Consider the following 24510-nt stretch of genomic DNA (forward strand, 5'->3'; position numbering starts at 1 on the left):
TCTTTCTGGGAATCTGTTTTGTCTTCTTGCTCTAGGATATTAGGGTATTTTGTTTTCTATGATGATTTCCTGCATAATTTTGTCCAGGCTCTTTTTCAGATCATGGCTTTCAGGTAGACCAATAATTTGTAAATTATCTCTTTCAAATCTATTTTTCAGGATGGTCAGTTTTCCTAAGAGGTACTGTATGTTTTCTTCTATTTTTTTTTTAGGCTTTTGGTTTTGTGTGATGGAATCTTGATGTTTTGTACAGTTATTAGTTTTCAATTTTTTTAGGGCTTTATACTACTTCAGTTAGTTTTCATTTTCCAATTAGTCAATTTTACTTTTTCATTTGACATTTTTCCTTTTTTATTTTTTAATTTTTATTTAAGGCAGTGGAGTTAAGGACCATTTTTACTTTTGAAGTTGATTTCTTTTTCCATTTGGTCAATTTTACTTTAAGAAGTATTGTTTTCTTCAGTCAATTTTTCATAATTCTCCTGCGTGACTCATTTTTTTCTCCATTTTCCTCCTTCTCTCATCTTTGATTGCTTGAACTCTTCTAAGAGCTTTTTAATTTGAGACCAATTTGAAAAACCATTTGAGGCTTCACATGTAGGCTTTCCTCTTCTGAGATGAGATTTTATTAACTCAGCAAAATAACTTTTTATGGTTCATAAATTTTTATTATTTTTTTTGCTCATTTTGATATTTGAGCTCTTCTTCTGGGGTAAAGGTGGTACAGTCCCAACCTTTTATTTGCTGGGGCTAGGAGTCTATTCCCTTGCTTACTGCTTGCCTATACATTGCCTATGGTGTTTCAGATACTAGTAGCTTGTTTCCTGCTTTAGGGTAGCCCAACTCAGTCCTCTCTGTTGTCCCAACATTCCTGGGACTTGAACTTTCTCTTTCAAGCTTGGGTTAAGACCCTCACTCTGGGACCTGAACTGCACTGTGACTATGACCCTCCCTCTAACTTTCCAGCTCTCTGGTCTTTCCTGGGCTTTACTTCTCTTTTACCAGGTGATTCATATCGTAACTGAAGTTTCTTCATGATATCTTGAGTTGAGATCTTGTTTCACTGTTTTTTTTGAGGGGGGGTTCTGTCTCTTTAGGGTCTATTTAGAGGCTTCATTTAAAATTGTTTCTGGGAAAACTCCTGGAGTTTCCTAGCTTTGCCTTGCCATCCTGGCTATGCCCCTGGAAGTCCAAAAGAAATAATCAACAAAGTGTTGAATGAAAAGGATTTGGAAAGGGCTCATATAGAAGGTGGGATATTAGCTAGGGGATCACCCTTAGATTTTGAGAGGATGGTGCTTCCCTCACCAGTAATAGGTGAGTTTGGAAGTTGGAGATGGGGCACAGTTTATGGAAAAAGATTCAATTTAATTTTAAATATGTTGAGTTTAAGATGCCTGCTGTATATCCAGCTCAAGATTTCTGAAAGGTATTTGGAAATGGGAGTCTAGAGTTCAGCAGAGAAGTGAGGACTAGATAAATAGATTTGAGAATCATCAGTTTGGAGATGATAATTAGATCCTTGAATGCTAATGAGATCCTTAATTAAAGTATTATAGAGGAAGAAGAGAAGAGGACCTAAGACAAAAATCTTGTGTATTTTGTATGTGTTTTTATGAAAAAGATTAAAGTATTGCTATTTCAGGTTATAATTTAAATAAAAAAACTTGGCCTATTTAATAAAAAAAGAGATAATTTAATGAGCTGAGACTCAAGTAAAGCTAAAAAATGAGAAAATTAAAAATTAAAAAAGATAAAAAATTTTTGGTGGTGACCAAAGAGAAAGGAAAACCAAAGAAAGAATGGAGCCACTGCTTAACCACTGCTTGGGATGAAAGCAACCAATAATGGGTGGAAGGGGCAGCTATTATTGTGCTTTAGTTTTCCTCTTCCAAGAAGAATAATTTGTGAACCTAGTGTGGAATAAAGTGAATAATAGGGAGTTGATGCCCAAGTAAGTAGGGAGATAGTGAGATCACCCAGCTCCCCTCAGAGAGTTCAAATCACTGCTACTCCCTAGGAAAAGAAAAGAAATGACAAAGGTGGTTGCTGTGGTGTCAGTTGTCTTAGCCCATTCTGAGATATAGCATTATTGAGACTATTCTTATAGGACCAAACCATCCTTTTTTATTTACCTTTTCTACAAAAAGAAAAAAGGAATCTAAGTTGGTTGATGAGTTTTACCTGTGAAGCCACATCAGTCTCTTTAAACAAATATTCCTCCTCATAAAAATTGTTTCTTTATTCAAAATTTCACTCTAATAAAAATAACAGATTAAAAATTTTCCCTACAGTCAAGTATTCATTTTCTTACTCAACTTTAGAGCATAACACATAAATGAAACAGTGCTGTATTGGTTAATTATAGAAGATACATGGTCATGAATGGTATATATGCCATTATTTGAATCATTCCAAAATACATTGAGCCTCAAGCTGGTTTTTTGAAGATTAAATATTCTTCTGAGTGATGCTATATTTTTAATTAAGTTGGTTAATATGGTTGAAAAGCTTTCACTAACATAAATATGTCAAGAAATAGCTAATAAAACTTCAGTAGTTTTTCTGTTTTAATAACTAGCAATGGAAATGACTTGAAGTAGATTTGTTATTAACTACTAGAGTCTGATGGCTGATTAGAAAATTTGTTATTAAGAAAGAGCATGTTACAATTATCTGTTGTAACCAGGATAAGGGAAGTATATACATTTAAGAAATCTTCAAACTTCTTCCGTTAACTGTTTTTCTTTATTATTTAAAAAAATGTTTGGGGGATTAAGGATTTTTGGAGACAATGATGTAAGAGTAAAATATTATCAATAAAGATTTTTTTTAAGGAAATAATTTCCAAACTTATCCAATGGTCCTCATTTCACTTCTATATTAAATTTAGAAGTTAGGGGATTCCTGAGAATGAGTTACTCCATTTCTCTTCCAGGATATCCCTGGATTCTTTGCTGCTTATTTAACCAGTCATCCTCACTTTCTTTCCCCTTCCCATTTTGCTGGCTGCCAGATGAGAACCTCACAGAACACTCAGATGATTTAATTTGCCATTCACACCTCTGGTCTCTCAGCAAAGCAGCCTTCCTGCACAATGCCACCTGGTCCAATACAGCTTTATTATAGTGTCAGACCTTTGTAAAGGCTGATTGTAAGCATTTATAGTCTGAATTTTGGCTGCTCTGGGAAGAACCTTCCATTTATGGCATTGTTGCTATGGAACTAACTTTCCTCTGCAACATTATTAATCATAAAAAAGTCATGTTTGTATGGAACCAATTAATAATTTTAGGTAGAATATACCAGAATTGTACCACTTAACTATGATAAAACCTAGTTTCTAACAATTAGCTTTATTTTTCATATTCAATCTTCGGGTCATGCTAGGCTATTTCCACAGTTTTAGTCCTATTTGTTTCAGTTTGTTGTTGAGTTTTTTTAAAAAACAACTCAACACTTTCTTGCTATTTACTAGAAGCAAGCGTATTTTAGCTCATGTTTTCATGAATTAACTTTTCCCTTTCTAATGAAACTTCCTATTTCTGAATAGCATTTAGTCCAATTTTGCTGCTGCTCTAGTTTCTTAATTTTTCTGAACTTTGGATTTTTCCTCTTGAACTGCTTTTTTATACTGAAGGCACCTAACATTTGCCCCTAACTCTCACTCTGACTCTTCTGTGTTAATGATCCAACATGACTCAGCTTTTTACAGTCTACCTTCTGAAAGGAGCCAGAATATTTCATAACAAAACCCAATATGTCAGACAAAATTAAAACATCAGATGTCACAGATATGAATTGAACTGATTCATTCACTGCATTCATGTTCAGCAGGTGAGCAAAGGTATTTGTTATTGTCAGAACTAGAGCAAGAACAGGTTAAATGGAGATTTGTTTTAGATATTCAGATTATCTATCAACACAAAAGGTTCCACATTACCTTTCTGTAATGATGGAAAGACTACTGTCCCTCTATCTTGTGGTCCTCCATTAGCTTGTATTGTGGCTCATGCCACCACACATGGGCAGGCAGGGTAAACTGCTCTTTTGCACCAAAAATACCACCTTCTCCAACTCCAACTATTTTGATCTCAGATGAAAGAATTGCTAGTTAGATCAGATGATTACAGAAGAATATTTAGTCATTATTGACTATTTTTAGTAGCTATCCCTTTAGGAAAAATAGAACCTTTCCAGGGTTAGTTCTCATAACTTCTCTTCAGTCAAACTAAACTTCTTTTTATTCCCTGAATTCACTATTCCATCTCTCAATATGTTCATTTGAACAGGCTCTTGAAATTTGGTCCTTCCTCTATTGCTTCATTCCCTAAGGAATTTCCTAAGGAGAGTGAACCCTACCTTAAAGCAGTTGCTCCAAAGTGTTCACCTTATCAAGTTCAGTTCCAATTGGGGCACATCCAGTGGACAAATCCCTCCTTCACTTGTAGAATATATTGTCCTGGCTACCAGATCAAGCCATCACAGGACTGGGTCAATCATGTCACTCCTTGGGTCTGGTTCCTTCACGGGTCTTGGTCAGTGGACCTCTGGTGACTTTTCTGATCTTTTAAGGTAAACCTCAAATTCAACAGGGAATAAGAAGGGAGTCAAGGTCAAGAGACTAGCTGTACACACACACACACACACACACACACACACACACACACACACACACAAAATACTGAGTAGGGAATAGTCACAAAGCAAATTTCCTGATGAATAAACAACTAAATAAAGATGGATTATATGTTATTACTTACTGTATTGCCTGACTTAGATATGCAGCAGGAAATCTTATGCTAAACAACATAGGTATATAATTTATAATTAAATCTAATGTTGGTCATGATTTCTTTCTTTTTTCTTTTTTGAGGCAATTAGGGTTAAGGTAAAGGTTAAGGTTTGCTAAGGATCACATAGCTTATATATGTCTGAGATCATATTTGATCTCAGATCCTCCTATCTCCAGAGCTGGGACTCTAGCCACTATGCCACCTAGCTTCCCCCATAATTTCTATTTAAAAAATGACACAAGGTAAGGAAAAATATGTAACTTATTATGAGTGTACTATGATATGCATTATTTTGATCTTTAGCACATTTTTCTAGAACTGTAACTTAGTTACAAATCCCAGAACTGCCTGTTATTACTACAGTTGTTTAGAAGAGGCAAAGATCACTTTAGCTTAAGGAGATCAGAGGAGAATTAACAAGAGACTATAGGAAGACTGGGATATGTCTTAAGGTTTGTATAGAATCTGAAAGATGGATAAGAGGGGAAGGGCTTTCAAGTAAAACATTTTTCCCTAAGTCTCTAACTTTAAAGACTATACTTTATCAGCTAAAGTTTATCAGTTGCACACTGAACTCTTATCAAAATGAGAAAAGTTAAACACTAGAGATCAACTGATTTCTGAGAGCAGACCTTTTATATTTGTGTTTTATTTCTCAATAGAGAACATAATTAATAATCAAATGACTCTATAAAGTGACCAGTCTTTTGGAAGCATCTAAAAGTACAAAAATGTTCACGTTAGAAGGGGAATTCTGTTTCAAATAATTGAGGATAAAGCCTCAATGTCTTGATTTGTTGTTAATCCAGGTTATTTAAGAATTAATAGGTTCTACAGGATTCATCCATTTCAGTGCATCAAGAAACTGTGATGCAGTGCTCCCTGTTAAGGGAAATGTTAAATTTGTAGCTTGTAATTGACAAAAAAAAAGTTAAATCAAAGAAATGTCTATCACTATAGATCACACATTTCCACTGCCCTCACTTGAATGAGATTGTCACTGAGAATCTAAGCATATGAAGAAATTTTCTTCATATGCTTCAGAAGAAAATTAGATGTGGCAAACAATTTATATTTACTTCTCATTTTCTAGTTATCTTGAGACTAATTATTCATTTGTGAGTAGCTTAGATGCTTTAGCGGATAGAGCACTGACCTTGGATTAGGAGGATGAGAGTTCAAATCCAGCCTTAGACACTTGACACCTACTGGCTGTGTGTCCTTGGGCAAGTCACTTAACCCTAATTGCCTTACATCCAGGATCATCTCCAGCCATCCTGATTCATATCCCGCTACTAGACTCAGATGACTCTGGAGGAGACAATGAGGCTGCTGACTTAGCACAGCACCCCCATCATTGAAATTGAATTCATGTGCTCGTCATGGCATTGCCTCCCGATGTCATGGTTTTCTTGGAAAATGAAGGACAAACATCATCATTCGTCAGTAGGTTTACTAGAAGGCAGCATAGTGTAAGTAAAAAGAACACCAAAATTAAAATTAGGAGATTCTGTGCAGTAAGAACTCAGTGAAATAATAAAAAAAATGCAATAAAGTGATAAGAGATTAACATTGAAATTAATTATAAGACATTAATCAATCCTTGAAATGAGCAATTCATCAACACTTGGCCTCTTACACGGATGTTATTAATTACAAGACATATAGTAGGCAAATAATAAACTATGGTATCACAGTAAGGTTTTTGTTTTGTTTTGTTTTTTGAGACAATCACAGTTTAAGTGACTTGCCCAGAGTCACCCAGTTAGTTCTTCATTCTCCCTATTGATTGTGTAAGGAGCCAATAAAGCTTAACCATAGGCAGGTTACTCAGTTTTCCTGATTCTCAGTATATCTGTTTTAAAACTGGGGATACTGATACCTTCTTTGCTTACCTCAGGGTTATTTTGAAGAGCTAGTGAAATGATAGTATGGGAAAATATTTGAAATTTAGAAGATGCCATATAAATACATTGTAAGTATTATTATTCTGTGAGGCATTTGCTCTCTCACTAGATGTCTGACATAGTCTTACATCATTTGAACCTTTCAGGATGAAATAAAATTGTTTTTCAATGAGACTTTTTAATATACATATTTACATGTCTGTCAAGACAGGAGAGTGATTTCGAAATACTTCATTACCTCAAAACAAACTGACTTTTTCAATGTGGGTGCCTCCCTATAGAAGTAGATCGTGATCATTATATCCTTTAGCAGCAAATGGTTTAATGACTGGTTATCACCAAAATAAAAAAGTTCACAACTGATTTCCTAATCTTCTAGTGACAGTCCTCTCTATAATGAGCTAAGATGATGTTTAGATGAGAGACAAGGTCCACTGTTGAATTTCTACTTGTATCAATTTCTTTTCATATTTATAGAAATCCCTATTAGTTTGTGTTTCACTGAACAGACTTTAGAAACCAAAAACCACTTCTATACCATGATGAGGTATCAGAGGAGGATTTTGAGTGCTATGTCTTCAATATATTAATTTGTTTAACATGTGGCAAATTTACACATTTCTTTGTTGATATATTCCAAACCCAAGCCAGAGAAACTTTAGAACGTATGTGGTTCTTGAATTCAATGAATGAATAGAAAATTTTTTTAAATGTTCTTTAACTTTCATGTTTTAACTGCTTTATGCTTTTACTGGATTCAAGAAATATAAGTGTCTGATGTTTTGTTGCACCAGCATTTCTACATTCACAAGGATCCCATTCCTTCCCATTTCCTCTTACAGATTGGTCCCCACTCTCACTTATCTTCATTATCTTTATGCCTACTGCTTGCTTTGCTGTTATCTATAAACATTCCTGTGTATCCATAATTCTAAAAAAAAAAAACCACTTCATTCTCACTAGTTATTATTGCACATCTCTTCTCCCTTTTGTGTTTATAGTTTATGAGAAGGCCATCTATGATCTCTACTTCCACTTCCTTTCTCTCCTTGACTCCCTTCAGTCTAACTTTTGATTTCATTATTCATCTGAAATTACTCTCAAAAGTTATCAATGATCTCTTGTCAAATTAAATGTCCTTTTCTCAATCTTCTTCCTTCCTGATCTATCTAAAATCTTTGACACCTTCTTTGCCTTGACAATTGCTTCTCTCTAGGTTTCTTTTTGACACTGTTCTCTCTCAGTTCTCCTTCTATCTTTCTGATCATTCCTGTTCAGTCTCCTTTATTATAACTTTGTCCAGATTTTGCTTGCTAAAAGTAGATATCCTTTGGGCTCTGTTCTGGACCCTCTTCTCCCCTCTGTACTATTTCACTTAATGATCTCATCGGCTGCCATGGTTTCATTGATCAACTCTATATTGATGATTCCCAGATCTGCTCTGATTTCCACTTTAAATCTCAGACTTAAATTTTCTACCACCTATTAGACATCTTAAACTGCATGAACAATAGAAATCTTAATCTCAAAATTTCCAATCCAGCTCATCTTCCCCCCCAACTCTCTCCTTTTCCCAACTTCCCTGTCATCCTCAAAGGTACAATAATCTTTTCAGTTATCCATGATCACCTTTTAGGTGTTATCTATGACTCCTTGTTTTTACTCCCCCTTCCCCCAAATATTGCCAAGATCTGTTGATTTTATCTTCTTAATATTTCTTTGAAGCCTGCTCTTCTTTCCTTTGACACTGCCACCACATTGCTGTGGCACCTCATCATCTAATATCTGCTCTTTAGTAACTTACTAAATAGTCTACCTTAAGTCTTTCCTCCTTCTAGTCCAACTCAGCTACAAATTAATCTTCCCATGAAATCTTTTGTTTGGCAATCAAAGACTCCCACACACAACTTTTTAAGTCTTTCCTTCTTTTTCAGTTTTCTTATCCCTTAGTGCCTCCTCCCCTCCCCCCTGCAATCTAATGATAATGAAAAATGATATTGTTCTTTACTCCATCTCCAGACTCTGAACACTGTCATTTACTGTCTCTCATACCCATAATAATCTTCTTCTTCATCTCGACATCTTGGTTGCCCTGAATTCCTTCAGGTCCCACCTAAAATTTTACCTTCCAAAAGGCAGCTCTACTGATCCTCTTTAATGCTAACACCTTCCACTCTGTAGATGACCACCAATTTATGCTTTCTATAGCTTGTTTGAGCATAATTGTTTTCATGTAGTTCCTCCCTTCCCAGACTATGAGCCCTCTGAGATGAGGGACTATCTTTTGCCTTTCTTTGTATCTTTAGCATTTAGCACAATGTTTGGTCTATAATTGGTACTTAATAAATACTTACTGACTTAATTGATTATTTTATGGCCCCAGGTCCAAGTACTTCATTAATCCTCTAGAAATGAGTCAAATGAGAAAAATACAATCAAAGCTATTGCATTCATAGGTTAAACATGACATAAATAGTTTGAAATTATTGTCCAAACTCTTCCTTGATTATAGTGTCTTAACCTTAACCTTGTGATTTTTCATGTGTGAAAAGCAATTTCTATTTCATGCTATATTACAGTAGTTCTGAGCCTGAAGTAGCAATGAAAAATATATAATTTAACAGTTGTGTAACTATATTTCAGGTTTTTTTTTAATTTGACTTTGATGTACTTTAATAGCATAGAAAATAATGCTTGCAGGGAAGTCCTTTTTTAATAAGAAACAAATTAATTAGAAGATTATAAAAGTGAGCTAGTATATAAAATGTTCTTAAGTTCTTTGAAAAAGTATAGTAGAGTAAAGAGTAGTTTGGTTTATGAATATATAAGGAGAGAAGTTTCTGTAGATTATTTCCATTTTTATTGGCACAACTTTGCCAAAATGAACGAAATATGGAACTGTGAAATAAGAACAGCATCTTTCATTCTAATAAGCAATAGAGGGGATAATGAATATTTTTCTACTCCTCCCTCCAACCATATTCTTCTTCCAAAAAACTTATTTGGCCATCAACATAAATGAAATTGAATCTCTTCATTACTGTCATTAACTCTCTAAATAATTTTATTATTAGAATACTAAAAATAATGCTATATAGTTAAAATCTAAAAAGCAATGAATTTAAACTTTACATCTAGATAAATTTCCCATAGTGCTAGATAAGTGCTACCAGTCCTGATTTAAATTTGTATCTTAAAGAAGTGAATATTTCCCCCATTCAGTTCATAACCCTGCATTAATTTTTTTTAGGTTTTTTGCAAGGCAAATGGGATTAAGTGGCTTGCCCAAGGCCACACAGCTAGGTAATTATTAAGTGTCTGAGACTGTATTTGAACCCAGGTACTCCTGACTCCAAGGCCAGTGCTTTATCTGCTATGCCACCTAGCCGCCCCCCCCACATTAATTTTTTTTATTTTTATTTTTATTTTTTTTAGATTTTTGCAAGGCAATGGGGTTAAGTAGCTTGCCCAAGGCCACACGGCTAGGTAATTATTAAGTGTCTTAGATCGGATTTGAACCCAGGTACTCCTGACTCCAGGGCTGGTGCTTTATCCACTGTGCCACCTAGCCGCCCCTCCCCTGCATTAATTTTTAAAGGTCCTATGTAAAGTACTATGCTTTAAAGGTCCCATGTAGAGTATTATGCTTAGTGAAATTCTAGAGCCTATCTATTCTACTGCAATTAATCTCAACAAGTTTGTTTTTATAAATGCCTTTCATAGTTACACTGGATTCTAATGTATCAGAGCCTAGCATCCTAAAGTACAAAATAAATTTCTGGAGAGCAATGAAAGAATAATTTGTACATATTTTATAAGGTAATTTATTTCATCTGTCATCCCTATATCTGCTAAATAAATTAAGTAAGCCTCCCTTGCTTTATCCTAAAACATACACCTAATAGGAAAAGAAAGCCTAGAGATAAAGAGAAAGTGAAATAAGCTGACTGTGCTTATATTCATGTCTTAAATCTTAAAACTCAAGGGAGTGAAGAGAAAGAAGGTCAAGTTCTCTTGGACTTGCTTTAGTAGTTATAGAGAATTTTGAAGTGAACCAAAGAAAATTCACTTCTCCAATAGTATGGTAAATGCTATTTTACAATGGGTAAAGCCTTTTTTCCAAAATGCAGATTAATTTCTGTCCTAGAGGTGAAAGTAAAAGGCATGTCAGAATATATTTCTACTGAATATTCCAACTTAATAGAGAGAATGAAATATTCCTTGAAAAAAAGAGAAGAGCTTTTTCCTAGGAAGAATCAAAGGAGGCGGGGGCGGGGGGGAAGGTGTGAAGAGGCAGAGAAGAATTGTTGCCTTTATCAAGAGTTAGAGGGAAGAAATTTGACACCCAGAAATTTGAAGGCTCACTGAACATTTAGTGCCATATTATAGGTAGGAGGTTTTCACTAATGAGGGAGTAGCTGGGTCATCTTTGAAGGAAGCATTTTCTTGTGTTTTCAGGAATAATGTTGTAGGTAATGGAGATGAAGAGACACATTCCACCAGATGAGAGGTCATTCAGCAATGGTCAGCAGAAGATGAAGAGTGACAGTGGTTGATGACTCTCCACTCAGGGTTACCTAGGCTGCTATTTGTTAACACAATATAAACAACAAACAAGACTGTTATCTTCCTGTGACACATGTCTGGGACCTGTTGGAGGGCCTTCAAATTCTTATCAAGCATTATAACTTAATCATTTCTAGTGATTCACATAGGCACAAAGGATAGCACCAGTAAGAACCTAGAAAACATTTTTTTAAACATTATGAAAACCTGGGAAAACAAATGAAGACCTTGGAGATCATTGCTGGTATTTATATTACTATTGTTGATAGGAAATTTCAAAAAAGAAAGGCAGATATGAAAAGGCAAATGTCTTGGTATCTGAGAATAGAATTTGGATTTTTAGATTGTGGCTTAATATATACATATATATATGTATATATATATATATATATATATATATATATATATATATGAATAATAGATTCTTGGAAAGGGAAGGAATAAGCCTAACAAAGACTGGGAGGGTGGGGGGGATATTAAAGTAGGAGGAGAAAAATACTTGCATGTATCTGCCAAGTCATATACCACAGAGAGCAACAGCTACAGCCTAGAAAGAAAAATCTCAGCAGAGAGGACCAATAGTTTACTGGAGATTAAAACCCAAGAAGAAAACAAGTCATGATAACTTCATCAACAACAACTAGAATTTACACACTGTCTTCTATGCGCCAGGCCCTTTATGAATATTTGATCATTCAATCCTCACAACAATCCTGGTAGATAGATGCTATTATTATTTTAATTTTACCATTGAGGAGGTGAAGGCAAAGAGAAGTTAAGTGACTTGCCCAGGGTCATAGCTCCATGTCTACTGCCAGGAAAATCCATGGCCTCAAATATCTAAATGTGAGTAATAAATATGATGAAGTAGAGATCTTAATTTAAGGTGGTAAAATTGACCTTATCGATATTTCATTTGGTAGGGCTGGACAATAATATACCTATGCAAGGGCTTAACTTACTCAAAAGAATACCCTCATGTGAGGAAATCCATAAACAAAGTAGTATGTGGGGCATAGGATGGAAAATATTTGGATAAAGATTCACAGAGAGAAAACTTCACTGAATACAGAATCAAATGGAAAAAAAAAATACATGAGAAGTTTAAGAAAGGGGGTGGATTGGATAAAGTACCGGCTCTGGAGTCAGGAGTACTTGGGTTCAAATCCGGTCTCAGACACTTAATACCTAGCTGTGTGGCCTTGGGCAAGCCATTTAACCCCATTGCCTAGCAAAAACCTAAAAAAAAAAAAAGAAGTTTAAGACATCTCACAAACTAGCATGGAAGTATAACTTAATCTACTTAAGTGAAGCAGACAACTTTTGGACTTCTTTGGCAAAAGTATAGGTGATAAATTTTACTTGTATTAATTTCATTTTTCAAAATTTGGAGGGGATAGAAGATAAAATGCCCTTCTCGACCTGATTCTTCTGCACAGTAGGGAAGGATGAGTTACTAAAGGAAATATGATGGGAACCGGGACATAAAGAAAGAAAAACCAGCTGGGCATATTGTCTGATGTTCACTCTTGATTTTGAGAGAGCAGGTTTCAAAGAGACTGGAAAAAGATTAGATAGGGATGTCACAGAAAAGAAGCATTTGACTGAAAACTGATGATGTCTGTCCTTTCTTTTCAAGGAATATCATGACATCAAGGAGATGATGCCATGACAAGCACATGAATTAGATTTGAGTGAGGGGCTGATGTGCTAAGTTACCAGCTTCACTTTCCCCTCCAGAGCCATCTGGGTCCAGTGACCAGATATGAATCAGGATGATTGGAGATAAAGGCAATCAGGGTTAAGTGACATGTCTAAGATAGTAAGTAACAAGTGTCTGAGGCCAAATTTGAACTCAAACCCTCCTGATTCCAGGACCAATGTTCTAACAACTGTACTACCCAGCTGTCCTACAATGAAAACTGACAAAAAGTGGAATAGGCTGCCTGGAAGGGTCATGTAGCATTCCTTTCCTGTCCCTCTCTCAACCAGAGGTCTTCCACCAGTAAAGGATGGCATCCTTCCTCCTTTGTAATATTGTAATGAGAAATCCTATCCAAGTAAAGGTTGGATTTAATAAATTCTGTGGTCTCCAAATTCTGTGATTCCACACCTACTGTACTATTTATTATTCAGCAAATATTCAGAAAGTGCTATTTTTATTATCACTTACTACTGAGAGACTGTAATCCTGGTTCTGGTACTCAAGGTGTTTTTTCTCATTTTCCAGGATCTGATAGCTACTGTTGCTGTGGTGAGACCTTAGAGACAGGAGGGGAAGGGCAGATGAATTAAGCAGTGGAGGCTATTTTTTTCTCCTATGCAATGGCAAAAAAACCCCAACAACAAAACCTCCATCTCAGCTGACACAAAACAATTGGGCCCTGAATTGGCCACTGCTGCCAACATGAAGGAACAAAAATAGCAGTCCAAACACTATCCCTCATTATGCTGGGATATAGCTTGACCTGTAGAAAATAGGCATCTATTTCCTTAAAGTATAAGTATTAATTAACAACTAGTGGACAGTTAGATGGCACAATAGATAGAATGCCAGGTCTGGAATTGGGAAGACACATCTTCCTGAGTTCATATGTGACCTCAGATATTTATTAGCTGTGTGACCTGGACAAGTCACTTAGCTCTGTTTACCTTAGTTTCTTCTTCTATAAAAATGAGCTGGAGGAAATGGCAGACCACTTCAGTATCTCTGTAAAGACAACCCCAAATGGGGTGAAGAGGAATCAGATGCTATTGAAAACAACTGAATAACAACAGTAAAAAAAATTGGCAATGACGATAATAATAATAAGAAGAACAACAATAATAACAATAAATACATACAGCATTTAATAGTTCACAAAGCACTTTATGTATTTGATCTCATTTGATCTTCATAATAGCAATCTGGTAAGGCAGATGATATTATTATTCACATTTTATAGATGAGGAACCTGCAACTAAGAGAGAGATTATGCGACTTGACCAGGACCACTGGGCATGATGTCAGAGGCAGGATTCAAACTCAAGTCTTCCTTACTCTAAATCCAACTTTTCATTCCCTTTGCTACAATCTTACCAAATAATATGCATCTTCCCAAACTCATATAGACAGCATCACAAGCATGGGCAGTCGGAGCACCCAAATGGAACATTATTGTTCAGACATTCTGGTCCAGTGTCAGATTAGGCTAAATTGTATAGTGCAAATAACACAGAATTCAGGATCAGATCACCTGGATTCACATCCCTATTCTGCAACTCACTGTGCAACTATAAAAATCATTTGACATTTCTAGGTCTCAGCATACTCATCTTTAAAATGAGGAAGATTGTCCTGGATGATCTTTAAGATACCTTTCAGCTCTAAATCCTACTGATATTACATGCAATCTTGAGAGATATGTATATTGGATTCATTCCCATCACCCTACTGAATTTGTCAGATGTGGCCTTTATTATACCACAGAATGCTCAACCACTACAAACCTCGACTTCTCATTGTTCCTTTTCTTCCTTCCTCCCACTTACCTCCTGCCACTTCCCCCTAAAGCTCGAAGCTTTCAACATCCTGTTCTCCATTAGCATAAATAAAATCATGCTTTTAAAGTAATAATAGTTTTTAATACTATATTTGTTAAAAAAAAAAACTACTTTGCTGTAATAGGATAAAAATATTCGTGGGCAATGAGTAGGTCATAAACCTTAGAGACAATACTATTCTATTACTGTGGTTCCCTGAAAGTCAATTTTATTAACCAGAGATTAAAACCTGGGTTCCCAGCATGAGCTACATTTCTACCTTACAAATTTTCAATCTGAATTTTTGTACTCTCCTGTTTTAATTTATTTTCCATTTGCTACGGGGTTCTAGATGAAGATATGAAACACAAAAAGCCAAATTGCCATTTAAACTTAATTCTGTCTACATTACCCAAAGGATAATGGTATCCCATCTTTCTTTCCTATTGTTCTGTTTTTACATATCTGCTTGTATTAAATGTGATATAACATTTACACCCTAGATCAAAGAGTTCTGGACTAAAAAAGAGCAGAAGTGGCAAGAAATAGAAAAGAGAGATCTTCAGCGCTTGGATCATGTAAGGAAAATAATGGCTGAGCAAGCAATTAAAGACCAAGAAAGGTAAAAAAAAAAAATGACAAAAATGTGGAGAAAGGACTATTTTGGTGGTTGTTTTTTTAACACTATATTTTTAACACTATATTCATTTTTTAAAATTTTTTTAAGAAAGATTTTATTTTGAGTTTTACAATTTTTCCCCCATTCTTTCTTCCCACCCCCCACAGAAGGCATTCTGTTAGTCTTTACATTGGTTCCATGTTATACATTGATCTCAGTTGAATGTAATGACAGAGAAATCATTTTTAAGGAAGAAAAGTATAAGATAGCAAAATCACATAATAAAAAACTTATTTTTTCTAATTTGACAGAAATAGTCTTTGGTCTTTGTACAAAGTCCATAATGCTTTCTCTGGATACAGATGGTAGTCTCCATTGCAGATAGCCCAAAATTGTCCTTGATTGTTGCACTGAAAGGATGAGCAAGTCCATCAAGACTGATCATTGGAGTGGCTAGGTGGCACAGGGGGCAGCTAGGTGGCGCAGTGGATAAAGCACCAGCCCTGGAGTCAGGAGTACCTGGGTTCAAATCTGGTCTCAGACACTTAATAATTACCTAGCCATGTGGCCTTGGGCAAGCCACTTCACCCCATTTGCCTTGCAAAAACCTAAAAACAACAAAAAAAAAAGATCATCACCCCCCCCATGTTCCTGTTAGGGTGTACAATGTTTTTCTGGTTCTCTTCATCTCTCTCAGCATCAGTTCATGCAAATTCTTCCAGGCTTCCCTTAATTCCCATACCTCCTGGTTTCTAATAGAACAATAGTGTTCCATGACATACATATACCACAGTTTATTAAGCCATTCCCCAGTTGAAAGACATTCACTTAATTTCCAATTTTTTGCCACCACAAACAAGGCTGCTATAAATATTTTTGTACAAGTGATATTTTTCCCTTTTTCATCATCTCTTCAGGGGATAGACCCCAGCAATACCATTGCTGGGTCAAAGGGTATGCACATTTTTTTTTAGGTTTTTGCAAGGCAAATGGGCTAAGTGGCTTGCCCAAGGCCACAGGGCTAGGTAATTATTAAGTGTCTGAGACCGGATTTGAACCCAGGTACTCCTGACTCCAGGGCCTGGGGTTTATCCACTGTACCACCTAGCCACCTCAGGTATGTACATTTTTGTTGCCCTTTGGGCATAATCTCAAATTACTCTCCAGAAAGGTTGGATGAGTTCACAGCTCCACCAACAATGTATTAGTGTCCCAGATTTCCCACGTCCCTTCCAACAGTGATCATTGTCCATTCTGGTCATATTGGCTAGTCTGAGAGGTGTGAGGTGGTATCTCAGAGATGCTTTAATTTGCATTTCTCTAATAAGTAATGATTTGGAGCAATTTTTCATAAGATTATGGATTACTTTGATTTTCTCAGCTGTAAATTGCCTTTGCATATCCTTTGACCATTTGTCAATTGGGGAATGGCTTGGTTTTTGGGTTTTTTTTGAAAATTTGACTTAGTTCTCTGTATATTTTAGAAATGAGTCCTTTGTCAGAAATACTAGTTGCAAAAATTGTTTCCCAATTTACTACATTTCTTTTGATCTTGGTTACAGTGGGTTTTTTCTGTGCAAAAGCCTTTTAATTTAATGTAATCAAAGTCATCTAGTTTGTTTTGAATGATGTTCTCTATCTCTTCCTTGGTCATAAATTGCTTCCCTTTCTATAGATCTGACAGGTAAACTACTCCTTGATCTTCTAGTTTACTTATAATATTGTTTTTTATGTCTAAATCCTATATACATTTGTATCTTATCTTGGTAAAGGGTATGGGGTGTTGGTCTAATCTAAGTTTCTTCCATACTAACTTCCAATTTTCCCAACAATTTTTACCAAAGAGAGAATTTTTATCCCAATAACTGGACTCTTTGGGTTTATCAAACAGCAGATTACTATAATCATTGCCTGCTATTGCATGTAGTCTATTCCACTGATCCACCACTCTATTTCTTAGCCAATACCAGACAGCTTTGATGACTGATGCTTTATAATATAATTTTCATTAAATCCCTGGAAATTCTTGACTTTTTATTTCTCCATAAAAATTTACTTAAAATTTTTTCTAACTCATTAAAGTAATTTTTTAGAACTTTGATAGGTAGGGCATTAAACAAGTAGTTTAGTTTTTGTAGAATTGTCATTTTGATTATATTAGCTCAGTGGTGGTTATTTTTGTTGTTGTTGTGTTTTTTTTTCAGGTTTTTTTTTTTGCAAGGCAAATGGGGTTAAGTGGCTTGTCCAAGGCCACACAGCTAGGTAATTATTAAGTGTCTGAGACCAGATTTGAACCCAGGTACTCCTGACTCCAGGGCTGGTGCTTTATCCACTGCGCCACCTAGCCACCCTGGTGGTTATTTTTTAAACAAATTCTACCATGGTGTGTTAGGACACTCAAGATTTAGGATAGAGCTTTTTATTATATAGCACTATTTTTATTGTTGGGTGACATTTCAATTAATAACTGTAATAACATACTTTTAGAAGTTTTCATTCCAGTATATTAGAGAATCTCTCTCTCTCTCTCTCTCTGTCTCTCTGTCTCTCTGTCTCTCTGTCTCTCTCTCTCTCCCCATATAATATATATATATATATATATATATATATATGTATATATATGTTTCTGTATGTGTGTGTGTGTGTGTGTGTGTGTGTGTGTGGCTAAAATTTCCCAGTTACCATTTGGCACTTTCTACCTTGCCATGTTGTGATACCCAAATAGTCATGTTTCATGGAAAAAATTCTAAAGAACTTTTTGTAATATTTGAGTGCCTGCTGAGAATATAACACTATAGTAAATGCATATACCAGGAGGGAATTGATGTTAAAAAGTTGAACTTTTGTTTCAGAGAAAACTTGGGGTTATTGCTGCATGATTTTTCTAATTTTATTGCTTTGTGAGCTTGTTAATGTGGGTTCTCTCCCAATGATAGCCATTACAATGTATCCATGATGATTCATCTTGTGTGCTTATCATTATTGTCTATAGATCCACCCAGTTTTCTGGAAAACTTCTAGGACTCTGTACATTTCACATACTAATAAATAATGGAAGACCCAGCTTTCCATCTGATATGCCTGGTTGTTCTAAAATGAGTTATTTACCTCCTTTTCTAGTCAGACATCTCTCTGGTGACATTCTCTATGGCACTTGCCCTATGTTATTCTTCATTGGTAATATATTGCTCATTCTTGGCATTCACCCTTTATATGATCCTGGTAACTTTAATTCCCTAGAGACTGGTATTTCATGACACGAGTCTACAGCTTTAATAGAAGAATATGAATATTAGAAAAAAGGGCTCTTATTTTAGGGAGAAGCTTATGCTCACTAAAAGCATAATTTACAAAATACAGTATCACCCACTCTTTTATATCTATGCTATTTTGGGCCCAGATCATTGTCCATTTACTGTATTTTTCCAAGAAAGACTATTTTAATGAAGCAGGTCTATAGGATGTCCATCTAAAAAAGTATCATAATCTATTCAGTAGGTATTCTTGGTTTATTTCAATCACTTGGTTTTTCTTAAGATTGTAGATTTAAAGTTGAAAAGGTCTTTAAATGAGTCTAGTCCAGCATCCTCATTTTATAGGTGAGGAAATTGAAGCCCAGGAAAGTTAAGTGATTTGGCTAAGTTCAAATAAATGTCAGAGTCGGAATTAGACTCTGACATTGGCACTTTCCACCCTGCCATGTTGTCTCTTCCATCATACTGAGAGATTCCTTTGGTTAGCTTCATGTATTCTTTCTACTTGGGATTATATGAATGTAGATCAAGCAATCACATAGCAAATTTTCTGAGTTTCTCTATTAATACATGATGCAACAGTGGTGAAACAATTTATGTAAGGAGAGTTGAAGGGAGAATACTTTCCTCACTCATGTTTTATCTCAATAGTGAGGGGCAAAACAAAATAAAAACCTTGGTGTGTCAGATTGGCAATAATATTGTGAATATAAAGAAGCAATGAATTTTCTTGTAGCAGGACTAAGGAAAAATACTGCAAGATGATACTCTGTCTAACAAATGGGGAAAAAAGGTAGAATTTTAGTGAAAAGAGAGTTACCTCTTCATAGAATATTAGATCTACACAGTACCTTAAAAATTTCTATTCCAATTCTATCATTTTACCCAGGAGGAAACTGAGACCTAGAGAGCTTAAATAACTTGTCCAAGTTCACTCACTTGTCCAATCTGAGTGAAAAAAACATTTTCAATCATGAAATACATAAAATCTCATTAATTATTATAATTAAAAAATGAACATTTGCATTTAATTTTGCTGATAGGGAACATTAACTGAACTCCCAATTAAGTGAAATGCTATCTCTACCACCCAAAACATTCTATTTCTCTCAATATTAGACCTGTATTATTAAAAAAACTCTATTCATTATTATAATTAGAATTCCATCAATAAAAAATGTGTAGAAATTTGTTTCCTCTTTTGTAATGAAGTTACAATATACTTAATTTTGATTTTGTCTCACTTTACCTAAAATATTTACTATCTGACCTTTATTAAAAAAAGTTTGATGACTCAGGATGGAGATCACTAAAACAGAACAAAATTATCTCCAGCACTATGTCTTACTCATTTCCCAACATAATTCTTTTCTGAAGGAACATTTATTTCTTTTCTCCTTATTAGAATATAAATACTTCTTCACTATATAGCCCCTTCTCAAATGACTTTACTTTCTTTCAGAATTTCATGTCTTCATTTCAAAATTTCTATTCATTTTCCAGTCTTTTAATCAAAAATACTTGAATGTTCTCTAAAATTCCTTTCTTTCCTCATCAGTTCTACAATAACTCTAAATGAACAAATACTGAATCTCTTTGCCAAGAAGAAAAGAATGGTAACCAAGGGCAACACTAGTTTAGAGAATGAGATGACTGGTGAAATATGGAAGATAAGAGATTGTGAGCCATAGCATAGAAGGGAAAGAAAGCCTTTGGAAAGCTTAGTGTGAGACCCAGATAATTCAGAAGAAAGAAACACTTGGGCATATAGTGGGACAGATCTGCTAGTATTTTCTTTTCTTTTCTTTTTCTTTGCCAGATAGTGGAACTGATTAGCCCAAGGTCAGGCAACTAAGTAATTATTAAGTGTCTGACACCAGATTTGAACTCAGGTACTCCTGATTCCAGGGCTGCTGTTCTATCCACTGTGCCACCTAGCTTCCCCCTGCCAGTATTTTCTTAACAATTTCTTTCAATTGGCAACAACAGTGTAATCCAACTGCATTTGGATTCTGCCATCTCAGGACTCAAAATTCTAGGTAAAGAACTGGTCATATTTTTTAACAAGAAGAAAGCAGGAAGAGCAATTGGATGTGATGGTAAGAATAATTCTGTAATAGGATCCAGATACCAGGAGACAACAACATCTTGAAAGTCAATGGAAGAGAAAATAACTATGATGGGCAGGTCATTCAATGTGGCTAACTTTAGATAGGTCAAGAAATAAAAAAAAAATTGGACTAAACATTAACTGGTTCATTATTTATCTCAGAGACAAATGTTTCAGTCAAGTGGGTAAAGTTAAATGACATTAAAAGGAATAGAGTCCTTATCCTCCTTTTATCATTGAAATGTGGAAATGTTGCAATATTCTTCCTGAATTTGTTTTTTTTGGAGAAAGAAACTACCCAAAATGGAGGGTATCCTCATCAAGCTTTGATCTATTGGAAATAAATATGGGTTTATCTTCCCAGAGTTAAGGGGAAGAGCAAAACAGAACTAGGCTAACAACACCTTTATTGATATTCCTCTTAAATTGTGGACTTCACCAGTATGAATGGGGGAGATTCTAGTTAGAGAGCTAGATCCCACAAATTGGAGACCTACTGTTGTCCTTAAATAGCCTTGTCCATCAGAAGGTGTAATCTGAAATGAAACCTCTGACTAGTCAAATCAAAGAAGGGTATCCTTCTCCCAACCTAGGCTGAGGTGGGGGCAATCTGGGAAAAGGTGAGAGACTTGACATAGCTAAAAGACCTTCAAGGCAAAGTATACCTAAAGGAACTCTTTTAGTTTTTGCAAGGCAAACGGGGTTAAGTGGCTTGCCCAAGGCCACAGAGCTAGGTAATTACTAAGTGTCTGAGACTGGATTTGAACCCAGGTACTCCTGACTCCAAGGCCAGTGCTTTATCCACTATGCCACCTAGCCACCCCCTAAAGGAACTCTTGATGGGATTATGAAGGCAAGCTATTGTTCCATTTACAATTAAGGGAGTTTCTCTAAGAATGCTTTTCATTTGGCTAGATTGACATGATTAAAGTAAGTGAAAGTGGGACTCTACCCCACCCCCTATTCTCTTTTTTAAAAAAGGGGGGGGGGACTAGGAGAAAGGTGAATTTTCAGTCCTTGTATTATAGAAATATGTTTAAAAAATATATTTTTAAAAAGGCAAAATTCATTGTTAACACTTTCTATGCTCTTTTCCTTGATTTCATCTACTTCTTTGTCATCTCAAGCTCTCACCTCAATTCTATATTTTCAGTGGTTTTCTAGAATACTCTACCTATATATATCCCATCAGTGCCTCAACTTCAATATGCCTAAAAATAGCCTTTTCATCTTCATAGTAAATTTGCCACTCTCCAATTCCTTAATTTTTGCTAATGATAATCCACAACTCTCTTCTCCCTCTTACCTCATGTTTCTAGTATAGTTGCCAAGTCTTATCATTCCTACTTTCCCAGTTTCTCTAAGAGCCTTTTTAGTTCTCACTAAAGTTATTCTGTGTCAAATAGATTCAAGTGAAATATTGTATATGAAGCACTTTGCAAGTTTTTTTGTTTTTGTTTTTTGTTTTGCAAGGCAGTGAGGTTAAGTGGCTAGCCCAAGGCCACACAGCTAGATAATTATTGTGTCTGAGGCTGAATTTGAACTCAGGTACTCCTGACTCCAGGGCCGGTGTTCTATCCACTGTGCCACCTAGCTACCCCCACTTTGCAAGGTTTAAGACACTATATACATGTCTGCCATAAAGAATTCTAGTTTTTTGTAATATTTGTAATATCCACATTTCTTTTTGACTAGCCATTTATGATAAACTCCCAATTTCTGTCCTTCTAATCCATACTTCACAATTATCCAAGCTTTCTTCCTAATGCACCATTATAATCATGCTCAGTGCTAATGCAGGGTCTGGTACACAATAGTTAATATTGGTTATTAATACATGGTTATTAATTGATTCATTCTTCTATTCAAATCCTTCAGTGTCTCCTCAATGCTTACCAGATAAACTAGAAACTCCTGACAACATTCAAAGCTTTTCACAACTTTGCTCTAAGCATGGTCTCATGCTATTACCCTTCATGTAGTCTGCATTCCAGGTAGACTAGACTTCCTCCCACGTTCAACCTGCCATGTCCTTTTACTCTGTATTTTTTCACACAATCCTCCAAAAATAGAATGGACTGTTGTCCTACCACCACTGGTCTCCTCTTGTTGCTGTCTCCCCTCTCTGTCTTTAAATCCCAAATTTGATGCATCTCTTTCAGCCTTTCCTAGACTTTGAACTTATCATTCTCTCCCATGTATGATAGTTATTTTCCCTAGCCAGAATCATAAAATTACATATATAATAAAATAGGTGAGGGGACACATCAGTGACCTTCTATTCTGACCCATGTATAGAATTGTAAGGTACTTGAGTACAAGACCTGTATTGTAGCTCTTGTTGTATCACTAAGCACCTAGCACCAAGCCTTGCTCAAAGAAAATATTCAACAAATGTTTGCTGAATTGAAGTGGAATTCATCGGATAAATATTCAAAACATCTAATTTTCTCTGTTCTTAACCACTTATTTCTCAGTTCTTCATCACTTCCCCCCTGGGAAAGTCTTATATTCTGTTTTTGGGTAATGTTTATATCAATCTTCTTAACAATTTGATCTTTAGCTGCATCTTCCTAAATATATCGTTTAGCTTATTCTTGACTTTATCTGAAAAGAATAAGATGGATATATAAGGAAAGCAACCCACATTCTTTTTGTTTGTTTTTTCCAAGGTAATGGGGTTAAGTGACTTGCCCAAGGTCATACAGCTAGGTAATTATTACGTTTCTGAGGCTAGATTTGAACTCAGGTCCTCCTGACTCCAGGGCTGGTGCTTTATCCCCTGTACCACCTAGCTGCCCATGAGCAACCCACATTCTTGACTAGGATAAAACAAACAGAAGTAGACTAGGATCTTTGGTAGTTCACTTAATCTCTTTGGGTCTCAGTTACTTCTTTAAAATGAGAGGATTTCCTTTAAAGTCTGCAAATTCTAAGTATATGATCTATGACCTATGTGTGCAGATGTTCTATGAAAATTTGTGCCTGTACATAATTATAGATCCAAAGCGTGCATATAAAATGGGAAATAGAATAGAAAGCACTTTTAAAAATCATTCTAAAAATGAGAAATGAGTTCTATAAAGTTTTCAATAGTATTCTTGGAAAATGTGGAATATCTTTGGCCATGATTTAAGAAGGAGTTCTACTCAGGAAAGCTCTTTGAAGTAGTTCCTTTTGACAACTAGAAAATATGTTCATTTTTAATCATACTAGATCTCTCAGAAATTTAGTTGGTTAAAATGTATGTTTGTACCTGTGAAGTAAAATTCAAGATTTATAAACCTTATGTCTTCTCTTTTCAGGTTTACTTTTTAAGTTAGAATGAAAAGACTTAAAACAGTTTTCAAGTTTACTGCTTAAAAAAAAAATAAGATGGCCTTAAAGGCATTGAAAATTCTTATTGTTTTTGTTTCCTTTCTTTGCTTTTTAGTTTATGTTTCTAGAAAATTCAAATCTAGATGAAGTTTATTGAAAACAGCTGTGTACTCACTAAACAAAAATACAAAGGGATAGCTCCTAATTTTGTGTCTGAGATAAATCTGAATATAAAAATCAGGACTCAACCTTTTTCCTTTGTAGCTAATTCTTCATGTCTCCTTCCTGTCATACTTTATGAGAGCATCCAATCAAATTGCTTCCAAAGTAAGAGGAGGAAGTCTTCAAGAAATTCAGTTAAAATGTATTTTTCAAATTGATATTGCCAGTCAGAAGGAATACCCTCTATTTGGGTATG

At 35.3% G+C, this 24510-nt stretch overlaps 1 protein-coding gene across 2 annotated transcripts in view; it reads left to right on the plus strand.

Annotated features, from left to right (window-relative positions):
- The window catches only part of CCDC148 (coiled-coil domain containing 148), a 323980-nt gene that overhangs the window by 258932 nt on the left and 40538 nt on the right, over positions 1-24510 (plus strand). For both annotated transcript variants that reach the window (XM_074215932.1, XM_074215933.1), the window contains one exon: positions 15295-15413. In XM_074215932.1, the coding sequence (XP_074072033.1) occupies positions 15295-15413 (119 nt within the window). The remainder of the gene's footprint in view (positions 1-15294; positions 15414-24510) is intronic.

This window comes from Macrotis lagotis, chromosome 1 (genome assembly GCF_037893015.1).
Source record: "Macrotis lagotis isolate mMagLag1 chromosome 1, bilby.v1.9.chrom.fasta, whole genome shotgun sequence".
NCBI lineage: Eukaryota > Metazoa > Chordata > Mammalia > Peramelemorphia > Peramelidae > Macrotis > Macrotis lagotis.